General features: G+C 33.2%; 3 protein-coding genes across 3 annotated transcripts; 2 read left to right on the forward strand and 1 right to left on the reverse strand.

The window, feature by feature from the left end:
* Positions 1-226: 226 nt before the first annotated feature.
* Positions 227-2,800, forward strand: LOC140746384 (CCR4-NOT transcription complex subunit 10). The gene has a single exon (XM_073078511.1). It carries the CDS (start codon positions 416-418, stop codon positions 2,111-2,113), a length of 1,698 nt encoding a protein of 565 aa, XP_072934612.1. The 5' UTR covers positions 227-415; the 3' UTR covers positions 2,114-2,800.
* Positions 2,801-3,223: 423 nt separating this feature from the next.
* Positions 3,224-4,107, reverse strand: Pop4 (ribonuclease P/MRP subunit POP4). Its single transcript, XM_073078512.1, has one exon. It carries the CDS (start codon positions 3,953-3,955, stop codon positions 3,320-3,322), a length of 636 nt encoding a protein of 211 aa, XP_072934613.1. The 5' UTR covers positions 3,956-4,107; the 3' UTR covers positions 3,224-3,319.
* A 753-nt stretch (positions 4,108-4,860) lies between these two features.
* LOC140746386 (WSCD family member AAEL009094) lies at positions 4,861-10,158 on the forward strand. The gene is made up of 5 exons (XM_073078513.1): positions 4,861-5,340; positions 6,016-6,191; positions 7,160-7,247; positions 8,529-8,698; positions 9,148-10,158. Exons 1-5 carry the CDS (start codon positions 5,082-5,084, stop codon positions 9,328-9,330), a joined length of 876 nt encoding a protein of 291 aa, XP_072934614.1. The 5' UTR covers positions 4,861-5,081; the 3' UTR covers positions 9,331-10,158.
* Positions 10,159-16,581: the final 6,423 nt, after the last annotated feature.

Genomic DNA, 16,581 nt, shown 5'->3' on the forward strand with positions numbered 1-16,581 from the left:
GGTTCATTACAGATGTCCATGGGCGGCAGTGGCCACTTACCACCAGGTGGACTGCATGCTCGTCTGCTACTCCTATATTATAAAAAAAAAAATAATACAAAAATTAGATATCAACGTGAAGAAATTTTATTAAAATTCATATGAGTTCGATTTGTATTATCGATTTAAAAATCGATCCTTCGATTAATCGATTACAGACTACACGTGTGCATCCCTAGAGCCTAGTTTTGTTTTGGTATTGGTAGTATTGATTTTCATTCAACTATTGATATTTTTGCAAACTGCAAGCTGCAAAGGTGAACCTGCGCCTTGCACTTCGCAGAGAAATTAAAAAGTGAACCGGTTCCTAAAAGACGTCAAGTTGGATTATTCTACAAGAATTTATTATAACATATGGAACATCGCTAGAGTCGTGATGGCACATAAAAAAGATGAACCTATTGTCCTTGCTCATCAATGTTTCTTGAACAAGGACTACGCAGCGGCGCTGCAACATCTAAACGACCTAGAAGGCTTGCTTGGGAATAATCCCTTGGTCAAGCGCGTCCAGCATAACAAGGCCATCGTAGAGTTTACTGCGAGCGATTTCAAAAATGTGGACAAATTTAAAAAATCCATCACTCAGCTGGCCGGTGTCACTTTTCCCGAGATCGAAGTGAAGGATTATAATTCACCGTTTATTTTGTACAATTATGCGGTCTTGCTTTACCACATGAGATATTACTATCAGTGCACTATTCTGTTGGAGAAGTTACTGGCTTCCGGTAATATTAAAGATACGAAGTTGCAATGTCGAGCTGTACTTCTGTATTTGGAAGCAACTCTGTGTCGTCGTACTTACGATAAAGCTATGGAAATCGCCAACAAGCACGGCGAGCTAATGATGTCCAATAATGAAGTGAGTGGTTTCTTTGAGCGACTGGTCTGTAGGGCTAAGCTTTATCTCGGCCAAAGGATAACATTAAAACCGGACTCGATAGAAAATGCATTCGTAATAGCTCAACAGCTCTATATGCTTGGAGATGTAAAGGAATCCGCCAACACATTGGGATTATACCGAACATTAAAATATGAATATGACCTAAAAACTCAGGGTGAAGATATCTGGGCTGCCATTAACAACAATCTGGGAGTCATTTATCTGTCAGTCAAAAAGCCATTTTTGGCGTCAAAATATTTCCAACATGCCATCAAGGAACATTTTAAAGCAATGGAGAATGAAGAGAGTGAGAGGCTCATTGTTTGCAAGGATAGGCCTCTGTATGTTTTCAACTTGGGGATCGCTTTGCTCGCAGCTAACAACATAGAAGGGGCCTTCGAGTGCTTGGTGGAAGCCGCCCGCCACTACCCCAACAACGCTCGCATTTGGCTGAGACTGGCCGAGTGCTGCGTCAAAAAATGCTGTAGCGAGGAATTGCAGCAGTTCAGTGTGAGGAAATTAGGCGGGGGACCACACACTAGAGTCATCATCGCAAGGGAAGTTAAAGATAAATATTCTAATCCTGGTGAATCTTTCGCTATACCATCAATGTCGCTTGAATTTGCCGCGCTTTGTCTGAAGAATGCTTTGACCCTGCTGCCTAACCAGGAAACACCAGCTGACGTCATGGCTCCTACCATCCAGGCTCCACCCGGACCTCCTATCAACTGGAAGCAACGCTGCGAGCTGAAAAACTCCATTCTGATTCTTCAGAGCTACATTCTTTTACAGTTGCAAGACCCACTCTCTGCTCTTGTGAGTGCCAATGAATTGTTGATACAAACAGATCTATCCAACAGCCACAAGGCCTGGGCCCATATGTATGCTTCCGAAGCCTTGGTTTGCCTGGACAAAACTACAGAAGCCATGGAACATTTGAATCCGACTATCATACATGAACTGATCTCTACACTCCCATACAACATGCGTGACATCGCAGGCGTGTCCGTGTGGGCTAAAGCTGCAGTCTGCCACATCCTAAGGGGAGATTTGGTAACAGCTAAAAAGATTTTGCTTCAAATAAATTCCCCACGAATTTTGCCCCTGCAGATGTATCTGGAAATATGTACCGGAAATATAGAAAACTGTCACGCTATACTCAGAAAACTCAGATTTAACATTACATCTCAGTAACTTATAATCTCATATTTTAAATTTGTCTATTCCAAATATTTCTACTATGACAATGTTTCTATGTAATATTAATATATTTAGTAGCCAAAGTTAGGCAGCATATTTAACATCTATGTGCCATATATAAGCACAAAATTTATATAGATTTAGTATTTGCATAGATTAGTAAAGATTACTCACTCCTAACGAGAAAATGTAACCAGTTTTGAAAATTGAAATAGTTGCGTTAAAAAGTTTTGCCACGTCTTTGTGCTAAAATGTCCCTAAAATATTTTAAATAATTATTTATTTATTATGTAAATTATGCAGTATTAGTTATTTATTCGCAAATTTTCTTTAAAAATGTTTTTATTTGTCAAGAATTAAAAAAAAGAACTTACTAAAATAAGCCGTTTGTGGCTTCATTCAATTTCAAGGCGGGGAAGTATCTTTACTCATCTATGAGTATTTGTGTTATTTTAGATTTAAAGGGTTTAGTTTTTAAGCTCTATATATGTGCAAAATTTTATATTATTTGTAACTTAAGTTCCTTAATTATGACTTCTTTTATATAACATTATATGCACATTATAAATATACTTGCATTTGTCAGACAAAGTAGGTAGTTCCTTAGGAACTTTCAGGTAAATGTTTCTGTTATAATGACTATGTAACCAGATTCTATTAATAAAGTGAATCATATTATCATATTCTTTTTTTATAATATGAGAGTAGCAAGACAAACATGCAGTCCACCTGATGGTAAGTGGTTATTGCTGCCCATAGACATCTGTAAGCCTTGGATAAATATGTCTCCCTTACCACACCGTTCAAACCAGAACATAGGAATGTTTAAAAAAACCTTCTAAACTCCTTAGTAAGACCCCAATATGTAAATAATCTGTCTTTTAATATAAACAATATAATAATTATGTTATCAACTCGTAGTAGCATTGATCAAAGTTGCTGCTGCCACAAGATATATTTAGCTATACAGAACAAATACATGCCACACTTGAGGAATAAAGTGGTTGTCTTATATATAAGCTAGTATAACAATGCAGTATTATAAGGTTTATTATAGAGTCAAGAATTTTGGGTGCATAGTTGCATACAAAAATTAAAACACAATTATGATTGATAGAACTATATTTTAAATAAACTCTGTGGGTAGTCCATTACACTGTTACTTGATGCTGATTTGTTGTGAAGATAATCATTTTATTACTATAGAAGATCTGGAAATAAATGGCATCTAACTTTTTTAGTGGATCTATCAGCCGGTCGCGCACACAGGAGCTTACCAAATATTGCGAGTTTAATGTTTTTAACACATATTTCAAAAACACATTCTTTTTTAGGTATTGTGGTAATTATATTATTTTTTGAGATGATTTTAAATACGTTACGCGTATCCATGATGCATATGCCGGTTTTACCAACATAACTGGGACATTTAGATCTCACTACATTGAGCATGCTACCATGAAAGTCTGCCTTATAAACGGTATGTGTGAACTGTTCCCACGCTTTGCTTGGGATTTCCGGAGTGGTTTTATCTAATTCCAGAAGCCCGTGCATATAGTCCGACCAAATTTCATTAAGTGCTAATACATCATTGTATTTCATACTGTCCCTTGGTACTCCATAAAAACCTAATGATTTCTTCTCTTTCCTACTAAGTGCGCGTGTCTTATTCTTCTTAGTTTTTCTCTTTTGTTCCTTGCTTCTCCTTTTCGCAAGGACAAAATCTTTATGTAATTCTGATTCTATGTTAGCTAAGTCAGATTTCGGGACATTTCTTTTTAAAAAATCTAGTACTGTTTTAGCACCCTCCGTAGTAGATGTTTCGGAGTTAGCCATAGTTTTATAAGCGTTCTGACTTTTAGAAATAAGATATAGAGATGTGATAATCTCTATTATTAATAATAAAAATTTACTAATATTTATAACTTAAAGTATATGGTGCAAAGTATGCAGATTGCAGACTTGTCAAATGTCAGTTTGCCTGAAGTTATTTTGATGTTTCATGAATGTCATGACATTTGAACTCAGTATTTCACAGATGATAATTGATCAGGTTTCTAGTGATGCCACTATCGGATCCATGGACCGGATCGCTTATCATGACTCGATTTTATAAAGTTTAATAATAATAAAGGAAAAAATAATAATTTACCTTACGTTAAATAAAAAGTATTGTTAAAATTTATAAATAAAAATACTGTTTGAAGTCTTTCATTGGAAATATAATTCTGGCCATATATTATTTCTGGCTGTATACATGCAAAAGAAAGGAAATAATGGTGGGAAACATGCATGATCTACAGTGGTTTTAATTGAATATAAGTAATAAGGATTTAAATCTTTCATTGAAGATTCACGATTTTTCTTTAATCGATCCTCTGAACTGAGTTCAACCATATATCTATATATAGAGGCCCTGGTAGATTGTTTAAGAATTCATATGTGCCATCGCAACAAGTCCTCGATTGAAAACGCGATTGAGACGCAATAACTGAAACAATAATTATGTTGGCAATAAGTACTATCCAAAAAGTTCATTACCGTGGAAATTTGATTATAGGCCAGTTCACGTTGTGTATCACGTGTGGCCAAATAATATTACCGGGCCCATAAACTTGCGATGCTTAATAATCGATATTACATTTTGATTCGATAAAACCGATATTATGCTAATGTGGCGCCTTAAAAGTTATCTGATAATTCAAATAAATAGGCTCACTAAATGCCAGATGTCAATTTAATTTGTCAATGTCAAGTCCCAACAGCTGCAGCAGAAGCAGTTTGAATACGAGTAAATAGTGATCGATTACATATTATAATATTTTAAATTATAAACAAATCACAAAAGGTATGGTTAGCAAGAATTGGCAATAAATATGCGTCGCTGTGAACAATTTAAATAAATCGCACATCATGAGGATAAAACACACATTATAACAAACGCAATAACTTTTCTAAAAACATGTCTCGTAAAGTGATATTTTTGTTCTGCGCTTTATCAATATTTTCGTATTTCGGTGTGATATTCATGGTGATAAGTCCGTTGTCCACGACGTTCTACTCTCGTAAGTACGTGGAGAGCTATCCGCTGCGGCCGCCGAGCGTGCAGTGGTGTAAGCAGCAACGGTGGCGCTCGCCGGCAGCGCGCGGTGCTGTGGCACTCGTCTCCTTTCCCGGGAGCGGAAACACATGGCTGCGATACCTCTTGCAGCAGCTTACAGGTATATATTGGTGTCGACGGATTGGCTGATGTAAACCTTATGTAGTGGTTACCATATAGCACTAATTGTCTATTCACTAGTTGTTTATACCACAAATAATATACATTTTTAATTCATATTTGTACATTCAAAGAAAATTAATATTATATCGAAGTAGCATATGAGCAGTCCATTTGAAGTAAGTGACTACTGCTACTGCCATCTGTAGTAAAGTGGACATACGATATAATAATCAACCACAGGAAAGATTAAATTCCTACCTGAGTTTACTTTACTACTCTTTACCTCTGGACTAAGTTATCTTTTGGATAAGTACCCTTCTCGCACTCTTCAAACCAAAATGCAGCTGCACTTAACACTTCTGTTAAAAGTGTGATGGTGCCTTTGGAGTTGACCCACAGTACTTTCTTACACCTTCAAGTTTTCTCTGATAGTATATTGTGTGTTGGGATTCTATCATTTGCAGTGATGGCTACTTTACTTTTACCATTAAGTAACCAATGGTAATTTGATGTTTGATGATAATTATATTTTTTTTATTTTTAATTACATATTAAATTATTTTCAATATTAACCTAATAAAAAAGTACAAATTAAATATAAAATAGGTTTGACAATGAATATTATTTTCTATAATTGTGACACAAAATTAATTCAAAAAAAAAAAAATTACAGGTATTGTTACTGGCTCCATATATATGGACTATGGTCTCAGACTGCATGGATTCCCAGCGGAGAATGTCAGCGATGGTTCAGTCCTAGTTGTAAAGACACATGAAAGTCCCCCAATTGAACCAGGAAGATTCAAAGCTGCTGTGCTCTTAATCAGAAACCCAAGGGATGCTATACTGGTTTGTATGAAATATTTTTATTGAAATAATTCCTTAATAACTTGATGTTGTGTAGTTTATATTAAAAATTGCACATGTAAAAAACATTGCCTCAAAATAACCACATGAATTTAATAAAACATGCCATTTATCTGTTAGTATCAATTAATGTTGATTAAATATGAGCATTTAATAAACATGTCAGTCATTACATTTAAGGATCTGTAGATATAAATATAGCAGTGTTAGCCTATCAGTTAAGAAACTCAGCCTCTTGATCGAGGGGTGTGAGGTTCAAATCCCAGGCACCTCTGTATTTCAAAAATTATGTATATATTAGAAATTAATTATCACTTGCTTAAACGGTAAAAGAAAACATTGTAAGGAAACCTACATACCTGAGAGATTTATAAAATAAAATCTCAAAAGTATGTGAAGTCTACCAATATGCACTTGACCAGCGCAGTGGACTATGGCCTAATCCATCTCATTCTGAGAGGAGACCCATGCCCAGCAGTGGGACAGTAATGGGTTGATGATGATGATGATGAGATATAAATATAAACAAATTTAAACATTTTACAAAAGGTTATTAAAACGTATTAAACTGACAAAAGGTTATTTAATAAAATATTTGATAGTATAACATATATCTCTTGACTGCTTTGTCCTTGTTTATTAAGAATTTACTTTTAAATGTGTATGTTTGTTTGTTTTGTGCTGGATATTTCATTGAGCTTGTGTTGTTTCAGTTGTCCTAAGTTCAGTTTTTTGCTGCCAAACACTAAGTTTCTTCTGCACTGTATAATTTTATGGTAATTATTTTAATTTTATTTCAAAATGAATGAAATCTTTTACTCTTAATTGCATAATTTTTTTTTGTATTTATGTTGCTTATTTATTTTAATTTATGTTATATTTTGATTTGTTATGTGATGTTTTCAGTATAATTTGCTTGTATACCTATTTAATTTATATTGTAATTTCAGGCAGATTATAATAGGCTTCATAAAGGACACATAGGAACTGCACCCAAATCAGCATTTCGAAAAAGATCAGCAGAACGTCGAAGTACAGGTACCCACAATTTTTATTATTAGCCTCTTCAATCTTATAAAAGAATATATAAACAATTTTGATAAAAAGAGATCTTTTGCCAGGCTAAAAAACTCGTTTCAGAGTTGTAAGGGAGATTTTGTTAAAAATTAAAACTGCAATTAAAATCGCTAACTAACTCTTTGATGATATAAACATTATTTACGGCTTAGTAATTGAAACCTATAATAGGTTGGCAACTAAGTTCCCGCTGTTTTAAAGATTTATTTTTTAATAAAAAAATTTAATAAAAAATAAATTAGGGAAATAGATTTTTATGAAATCTAAGGCCCATTTGAAAAATTCACCCTTCACAATGTTGAGAAAACTTCGATAGCGTGATTCAGAAGCGCCATCTCTTGATGATTTGTGGAAAGTCAGGAAGTTCAGAAAAATGTGACCAAATTATTGTAACATTCATAATTATTATATTAAGACGTTTAAGACTAATAGTATTGGAAGAAGCAGCACTGTATGCATACCATGGTTATGTGGCCTCAACACTATCATACTGTATTCTCTTATAGGGCGATCTTATATTCGATCTTATACGGTATTCTCTTAGTGGTGCCATCTGTCGAAAATTGGTCTTACCAGCTCCCAAACCCTCATGGGCTCTTGGACAACAACTTTGCTAAAGATCATCACTTGATCAAATGCACAGTTCTATAACTACTTAGGAATTAAAAATTAATAAAAAAAACCTTTTCGCACGGACTAAATTGTGAATCTAAACCATTCTCAAGTCCCCTTGAACACACAACAAATTTCATCAAAACCAGTCCAGTCGTTTAGGAGGAGTTCAGTGACATACACACGCACATAAGAAATATATATATAAAGATTTGAACTGGAATTATTAATAATGTTTAATCTAATGACATTCCCTAAACTATGTATTTTGACAATTCCTACAAGATATATATATATATGTCTTTGACATGTAACTTAATAATTAATGATGTAATAATCATTGAACAAAATAGATAAATTTTGCACGCCCAATGTGGTAGAACATAATGTACTCATTATATATTTAAGTTCCTTTTAATACTATGTTCTAGCAAATATGATTTGATTTGATTTATATAGATATTGTTTTTAATGTTTAACATTATTACGTAAGTTAATATTATAATGATAATAAATATAATTCAATTCAATTAAATTATTTATCAGATTACAGACATTAATATTGTTAGTAAGAATAAACTTATTTCTAGTGTAAGAAAAACACATTAATATATAAATATGTCCTCACAGACTGGTCAAATTATGTGGCGACTCAGCTGGCAGCTTGGGAGTCATTACACAAGCAATGGCTCACACAGTTCCCGGGGCCTATCCACATAGTGTTCTATGAAGTATTGGTGAATGATACGAGGCACACTCTCCAGGGAATATTGTCTTTTCTTAACCAAACAGCAACAGAGGTAAATAAAAACATTTTGAATTAATTTCTTTTGATATGTTTTTTTTTGTTTGGAATACTTATTTATTTATCACGTAAATTACATAGTATTATTCATACGTTTTTTACAAAGAAATTTATTTATTATACTAAATAATCTATATAATAACAATAAAAATATAAGCAGCGACAAACAATCCTACAATCCAACTTAGTACAGGTAAGTGAGTACTGCCACCTATGAACATCTGTAATCAACTCCCCATCATATTAGATTCCTACCTGAGGCTGTGACAAATGCTTTGCTACCCCTGAGGCCTAAGTTTAAACACCTCTTATAAGTATGTCTTCCGTACCACAGACTAAAACAGCAGCGCTTAACACTGCTGTTGAACCAATGAAAGTTCTACCACCAAATTTTTATCTATATTTGAAGTAAATATATGTATAATATTATACTTTTTCTTTAAGGACGAAATGAATTGTACATTAGCAAATCGGGAAGGAATATATCGAAGAAAGAAGAAATACAATAACTTTGATCCATTTACAAGAAGCATGTACGACGAGTTGAACACAGTAAGGAATAAAGTGCTCAAGATTGTTTTAAGGTATCAAAAACAACACAGCAATGTACAAAAAAGCTCAAGATAAGTTACTGTTAATTATGATTATTGACGATAAATTGCTTTAAAATTTAAAATTTATAGATTATTTGAAAGAAAGTTAAATATTAAAGCAAGTATTGAAATGTAGAGATAATATTTGGTGTTGCTTTCATTTGTATGTTGTTAAAATATGTTGTGCCAAAATTACCTTGCGCAATGCAAATATTGGAAAAATATTAATTCTTAATATGGTTGCTGATGTGGTTGCTTATATCTATTATCTATTTTAGTCTTAATTTGATCTCTTTTTTTTTAAATTTCATAGTCTTATAAATTTAATGTATGGGAGACTGGGGACACTTGATCCCCCCTTTTGTTTTTGACCACTATTTGGTAAATATTGATCCGATTTTAGATATATGAGTACTGAAATGCGTGGAATTTCGTTGGCTATACTAAGTATAAAGCTAATGATATCGGTATATAAATTTTGTAACTAGCCCACGAAAACTTCGTATAGGGAATAATATCATGTGTCCCATATATATGTCCGACTTGATCCCCCCCTGGAACACTTGGTCCTGAGGGAAATAAGTCTCCTATATTTTCATATGATACTAAAATGAAAAAAAATATATATATGTTAAAATTGATTTATCATTGATTTATTTGCTTAGTAGAAACAACAACAACATATCCACTGTTTTGATATATCACATATACAAGTAACAATGTTTTCAACTAACATTACTTAATGTTCCTATTATCACAGAATCTTATGGTTGATTTTTTTTTCTTGCACCTTCTATTGTTTTATATACTCTGAGCATATTGAATCCTGAAATTATTAAAAAATAAACATTAATGGACGCTTGATCCGGTGGGATCATATGATCCCACCGGATCCATGATGGGAGATATCTCCCATAAGAAAGTGTACCATGTGTACCCTAGCTATACTGTGGTTATAAAAAGATATTGTAAAAAAATCTACTACTATTAACACTATTCTATGAAGCAGACATTTAAAAACATAGATAATGAATAGTTTAAAAGTGATACTTACCCAAAATAAGTTTACCAACCAATTATTTAATCAAAATGAAAACTTACGGAAAATATTTTCCTGCGACACGAAACAAACAATCATCCGCCATCTGCTTAAATATCAAATTGGACAATAGTACCAACTTTAGAAAGTTATAGCGTATCATAGACAACCAATGTGGCCACACTAAAATCATATAGTGTTCACAGAAGCTCTGTAAATCCAGTGTCCCCAGTCTTCCCTATATCACATTATCTAAAGAATATCTGTTTAATAATTTCTATATGATATATTATGTAATAGTTTCAATGTTCCTAATTTGGGCCTAAAATTTAGAAAAGAACAAAATACAACGATATTTGTTTAAAACAGCTTTAATAATTACGACAATATTATTATTTTTTCTCTATTTATCCAACTATACTCCAACCGAGATATATGTAATGTAAATAAACCATGAATCATGCTACATAGGTACATTTGTGCTACATTTGTAAGTAATTAAATAATTTAAGATGTTTATATACAGGCCATGTCATATATGTATTCATAATATACATAACTTGGCTGGGGTATAGTTTCAAATGTGAGTTTCTATTCTAGTCATCTTTTAGTCTCATATATAGATTATTTGTATAAGTTACTTTTTAATTATGTATTGCAACTAAATGAATAATAACAATTTAAAAATACTTTTGTATTACTCGAACATAATCATTTTTCATCTTATGTTATATACTATAAAAATGTTACGTATTTTTAAAAGAGTCTTCAATTGTTTTATATTGGTTTTGCTATAAATTAAAAAAATGCGTTTTTGTAGATAACCTTACTTAATAATAATCTGGGTAGTACAACATAGAATAATAGTACAAATAATGTTAAGTACTTTTTATACCATAAACTACAAAATGTAAGAATTTTAACGGCCTATGAAAGTCATTCGACATTTAAAATGTTCTGTTCAGTGGTGTAATAATATAAATGACTAAGTTATAAAATATATATGTTCTTCCATTCCCATTTTAAACTGGTTAGTGTATTGAGTAGAGATAAAATCACATACACATATCACGAGAATGTTTTTGTTCTTGTCAGATTGTAGGTGGGTAGATATAAAAATTCCACCAGATTTGCCTTTTTCGCTTCCTACGACCTGTCGTCGTCTTGCGCTCGGCGAGAACATACAGCCGTTCTGTATGGGTCCTCTTGCGTGTTTTCCACGTGGTCTAGTCGTGCTACCGCATGTGCCTTGTGAAGTGCTTTTTAGAGTTTACTCAGAAAAACCAGGCCGTGCCTAATCTTTTGAGCCTTAAGCCCACTCCACATTCTCGCGAGAAAAACCCGATCCGTGTCGGCTCCATATTCTCGTTTCTCGAGCTTTTCTCGCGTTCCGCGAGAATATGGAGCGGGATTTATAACAGCGCCTTAGGCATCACGGGTGACACGATTTGAGTACGCTGATCGACTTTAAATGCAAGTTTGGTGGATATTTCTACTCATCTACTGGGACGACAATTGTTAAATACCTCTTAAAATTCTATACATAATACAGTCCCAGTATATTGTTGGCAGGTGCGAAAGGCCTGTTTGTACCGCACAGTTTTAAACTCTAACTTGAATGTTGTAAGTGGGATAAAATTCGTCCATAATTGTTTTGTAATTATCTGAAATTTGTAGAATTATTGATAGAGGGCAGTTTGGATAAAGAGAGCAAATCGAGAAAATAATCTTCATAGGCAGTATGGACTCCAGTCGTGCATGTTTACGCCCGCATGCATATCACTTGCATCATTACCTACGGGCCATCTGCGGGGAGTTAATTCTTGCACGCGGGTAGGAGACGCGTAAACTCGCGTGACATGAAATCCGTCGTATCACTTAGAGTCATATCATTGTATCGATTTCGTAATAACCGCAAAATAGCTATAACTGTTTGGAATTTTTTATCCCCCGACATAAGTAAGTGTGTTACATGTATGTGGCGCCCTCGCTCGTAGCTTGGTTGACCGACTTGTGGTATGTTTTTTGTTGAAATTTGTATTTCATAGTTTTAAGAATATACAGGGTGAATTACTCCAATGGGCCTTCAGGGCCAAATCCATACTACAAGTCAAATCCAAAACTATAAGCATGCTGTAAGTAGTTACAAAGCCGATTTTGACAAAAACTAAAATTGCATTGCAGGAATCGAACGAGATTATTTTGAAAAAAAAATTTGAAAAAAAAATCCGCCAAGTGCGAGTCGAACTCGCACATAGCGGCTGCCGTACCACCAAATGTTCATTATTTTTTACTTATTTTTAATTAATTTATTATTTTTAACAATACTTAGTTATATGACGCAACATACATTGGGGTAATGATGAATGATGAACGTAAACAACGTATAATAAAATTAAAATAACTATATTAAAATATGTTTTATGGTTCTTATTTGTATTTATTATAGTACCAGTTGTAGTAGTAAACGGATTTTTCAACAGTCATCCATGTACGGTTTAACAGTTACATCGGATAATGCCGAAAAAATCCGGTTTGTTGTATGGAGACCCCCTTTAATATTCAACTTTATTTTATTTTTAGTATTTGTTGTTATAGCGGCCACCGTTATTCGTCCTCTGTAAAAAATCATGTGTCTATCTATTGCGGTTCCGGAGATACGGAACCCTAACAACCTGTATTTCATCATCGGATAGTGTTACTTATAAGGATCAAATTCTGGCATTAAAAACACTATATGGCAAATTAAAGAAAATAGCTAATTTTGAAGAAAATACGTAGTTTGTTAATTGTACAATGTATAAAATCCTTAACAATTCTTCGATGTTACGCCCATAACTTACGCTTGCGCTTAGTATGAGAAGTAATATGTTGGCAACTAAGTTCTCGCCGTTTATTTTTTAATAAAACTGTTTAGACATTGAAATAGTAAATCCGTAATATTTTTTTATCCTGAAAAGCTATGTATGAGGCCAAATCAGATGTATATTGAAGGTAGCAATATAGTAGCAACTATTAATTAAAAAAGCCCGATTCGTTTGCGTAGTTTCTTCCCACTGGATAGGGGACCGGCCATCCTGATGTTAGAATGGTCGGTCACCTTAAAAAGTAGTTTTTTTTTATCGAAGGTAGTAATTATCTAACGATTAGTAGCAACTAGTTAGCAACTTGTAGTAATTATTTCGATATTCGACCCATATTTTACATGGACAGTGACCGGCCATTCTGATGGTCACCAGTTGACAATCTGTACGATACTCTTATGAACTTCAAAATATGTCATACGAGATCGTGTTTAATACAAGTCGAGATTCTCATAAGCAAGAATCTCCTTACTATAAATTCGTCGTCTAAAACATTGCGTGGCGATAAATCATATGAGAGTCTTGTATGACATAATCGTAGGCGAGATTTTAGGTTCTCGCCTGTGTGTAAACATTTTGATACCGAGTATGTTATGGCGATTATTGCTTACGATTTCTCGGCCCGATACGTGCGAGAAACTATCCATCTAAATGTCTCGTCGAGGCACTTAGATGGCGAGACCATTTTGGACGACTTGTATAAACACGATCTCGTTTTGAAGTTCATACGAGTATCGTACAAATCGGTCTGAATCGTTTTCAGCGAGATTTCTCATTCGAATTTAGTTATTATGCAATTGTATAATATTTCAAGGAACAACGTATTTGATGCCCCCAATTTCTTCTCGATGTCCATTTTTTAACCCAATACCTTTTCTGCTTTTTCCGTTTAAATACTGTTTTAATTAAATGAACGGCGGAAACTTAGCTGCCAAGGTAATATAGAAAACTGTCATTTTCTTAAAAATGAGGAGTTTTCTTTAATTTGATATTTGTAATTACTTCTCAGAATTTGATCCTTGAATTTGATAAGCGACATTACCTGAAAGTGGAATAATATAAGGTGGTTTTTTTTTTCTATTATAAATGAACTCATTCGATTCCCGGCTAGGGAAAAAGATATTTAAAAAAACGAATGATCCAGTTTTAGTTGTTATCAAAATCAACTTCTTAATTTTTTTCAGCACTTTTCGCTAATCCTTATAGATTCGAATTTAGCCCTGAAGGTCAGTTTGAAAATTCACCTGTATATTTTTTAATTACGAATGATTACTTATTTTCAAAACATGATTTAGATTTCAAGGGTACAAACGGATCCATCCACTTGACTGATTGCATTTAAATTTAAACTATACAAAACCGACAACACGGCAAAACCATAAAATTAAAACGTCATGTTAATGCTTATTTTACCAGTCTCAATTATGTTGAGGTTTTTAATTTTATTTAAACTGTTATATATGTGTTGTTGTAAAATATGTACTTTGTCCGAATAAAACAATTTATTCATAAAACTAAATATGCTTTATTTCACTTGTGTCAATATTCATTGGTCACAAATATGTTTGCACTTCGACAACGGAACTTAAGTTACTCCGAGCTTTCGTTTACAATATAAAATATATATATGCAGTTAACAACAAACCCCTCTGATTACAAATAAGTTACAAAATCATTTTATACACAGAGCACTTGTAGGAAAGTCCAATTGAATCCATGAGTCCCTACAAATATATCTAGTTTCTCATTTACACACTTATGCCATAGACTTTTATTAACATTTTGCTAACTTAATTTCATATTCAAATTAAAATATGAGTAATATTGTAATGTCATATTGGTTAAGCTTATTATATACAAATAGAGACTCATGATCTTCAAGCATCAGTTGTCACTTTTAACATTAATGAAGGCCATCTTGGTTACTGCTAAGCATATTTATAATATCGTATGACCCATGGTATCTGACCTTTCAACTCTCGATTCTATAACGAAATATGTTAAGCAAAATAATTTTAGTTAAAAAATAAAACAATATGGTAAAGAAAATTAATTTTGTTAATTATTCCTGTGAACTATTTACTTCAGTTGAATCATACAATTATCACTTATGGCGACAATATCTCAACGATTCTTTAAAAGTGTCATCAACAATAACCGTAAGATCAACGACCAGGCACCACTGAGGTTTAAAATCGCCAGTAAAATTTAACGTCTAACAACATGTTCTTAAACTCTTAATAATTATACAAAATTATCATCAATATCACAAATAAAATACAAAACTCGGCTCTATGCAAACTAGGGATTGCCCGCGGATAGAATTTTGTATGAACCTAAGAATAAAGTTACGATTTAGCTATCATCGAATGTTCAATAAGTTACTTTCAGCTTTGCCAAATTTATTTAAGATACATTAAAATATACAAAGCAAACACATCATAGGATTAAAAAGACACCGAATATACAAAATAAGCTTATAAACATTTAGAAGTCGACCGAAGCGCTTTCATTGAGCGCCGCCTTTCAGTCCACTTTGAAATGCTTAAGAGCCGAAAGTTAAACAAACTTAACTGTACAAAAAATAGCTGAACAAAATACTATGATACAAAATAAAGTAAAACGATATTTTTACAAAAATGATTTTAGATACATGACACCATATGTTGTCATTGACAATGAAAACTTATCATCTACACAAGATATGTCATTGATGACATTAAATCTAATGTAGGGACGGTACAACGAAGCAAGGCGTCGATGTATAGCAAACGCTTCGGTTGTTTTCATTTATCAATTCAGTCTATTCCGGCGTGGCCCGAGCGACGTAACTTTGATATTGTGGACCACGATTTTCCATTCTGTACAATACAAAAAGAAAATTTTAAATCAGCCTTCATATAAAAACATTCACTATTCATTTTATATCTAGCTACCTATATACGATCGCACGGTCCACAATACAATCCCCGAACCAATGAACAATCTCAACAAGTCCAACTCTCTATCATTCCCTAATATGTAGTTTAGTTATTTTTACAAAAGAAATAAGTTAAGGGAAATTATAACAACATTAACATTTTGATACCTTATTATAATGGTAAAAGTGGCACAGAACAGTAATATATCTTTGAAAGTAATCAATAAATACAATGAAATAATATTTTTCATCGAGTAGATAACAGGTAGGTTAATGCGCATGGTTATGATTCTTTATAGTTTAGGGTCTTTCGACACGACATTTTGCAACGAAGCTAAACGCGAAGCTTATTTACGAACGCGATGTGGACGTTTGTTGAACATTCAATTTACCAGTCGCACTAGACTAGTATTACGTGTGCATGTCTGCAACGTGTTCGTTTTGACCGTAAACCTTACAGCA

This window comes from Epargyreus clarus, unplaced genomic scaffold, assembly GCF_041222505.1.
Source record: "Epargyreus clarus isolate Ecla_fem2 unplaced genomic scaffold, WU_Ecla_fem_2.2 ptg000012l, whole genome shotgun sequence".
NCBI classification, from domain to species: Eukaryota; Metazoa; Arthropoda; class Insecta; order Lepidoptera; family Hesperiidae; genus Epargyreus; species Epargyreus clarus.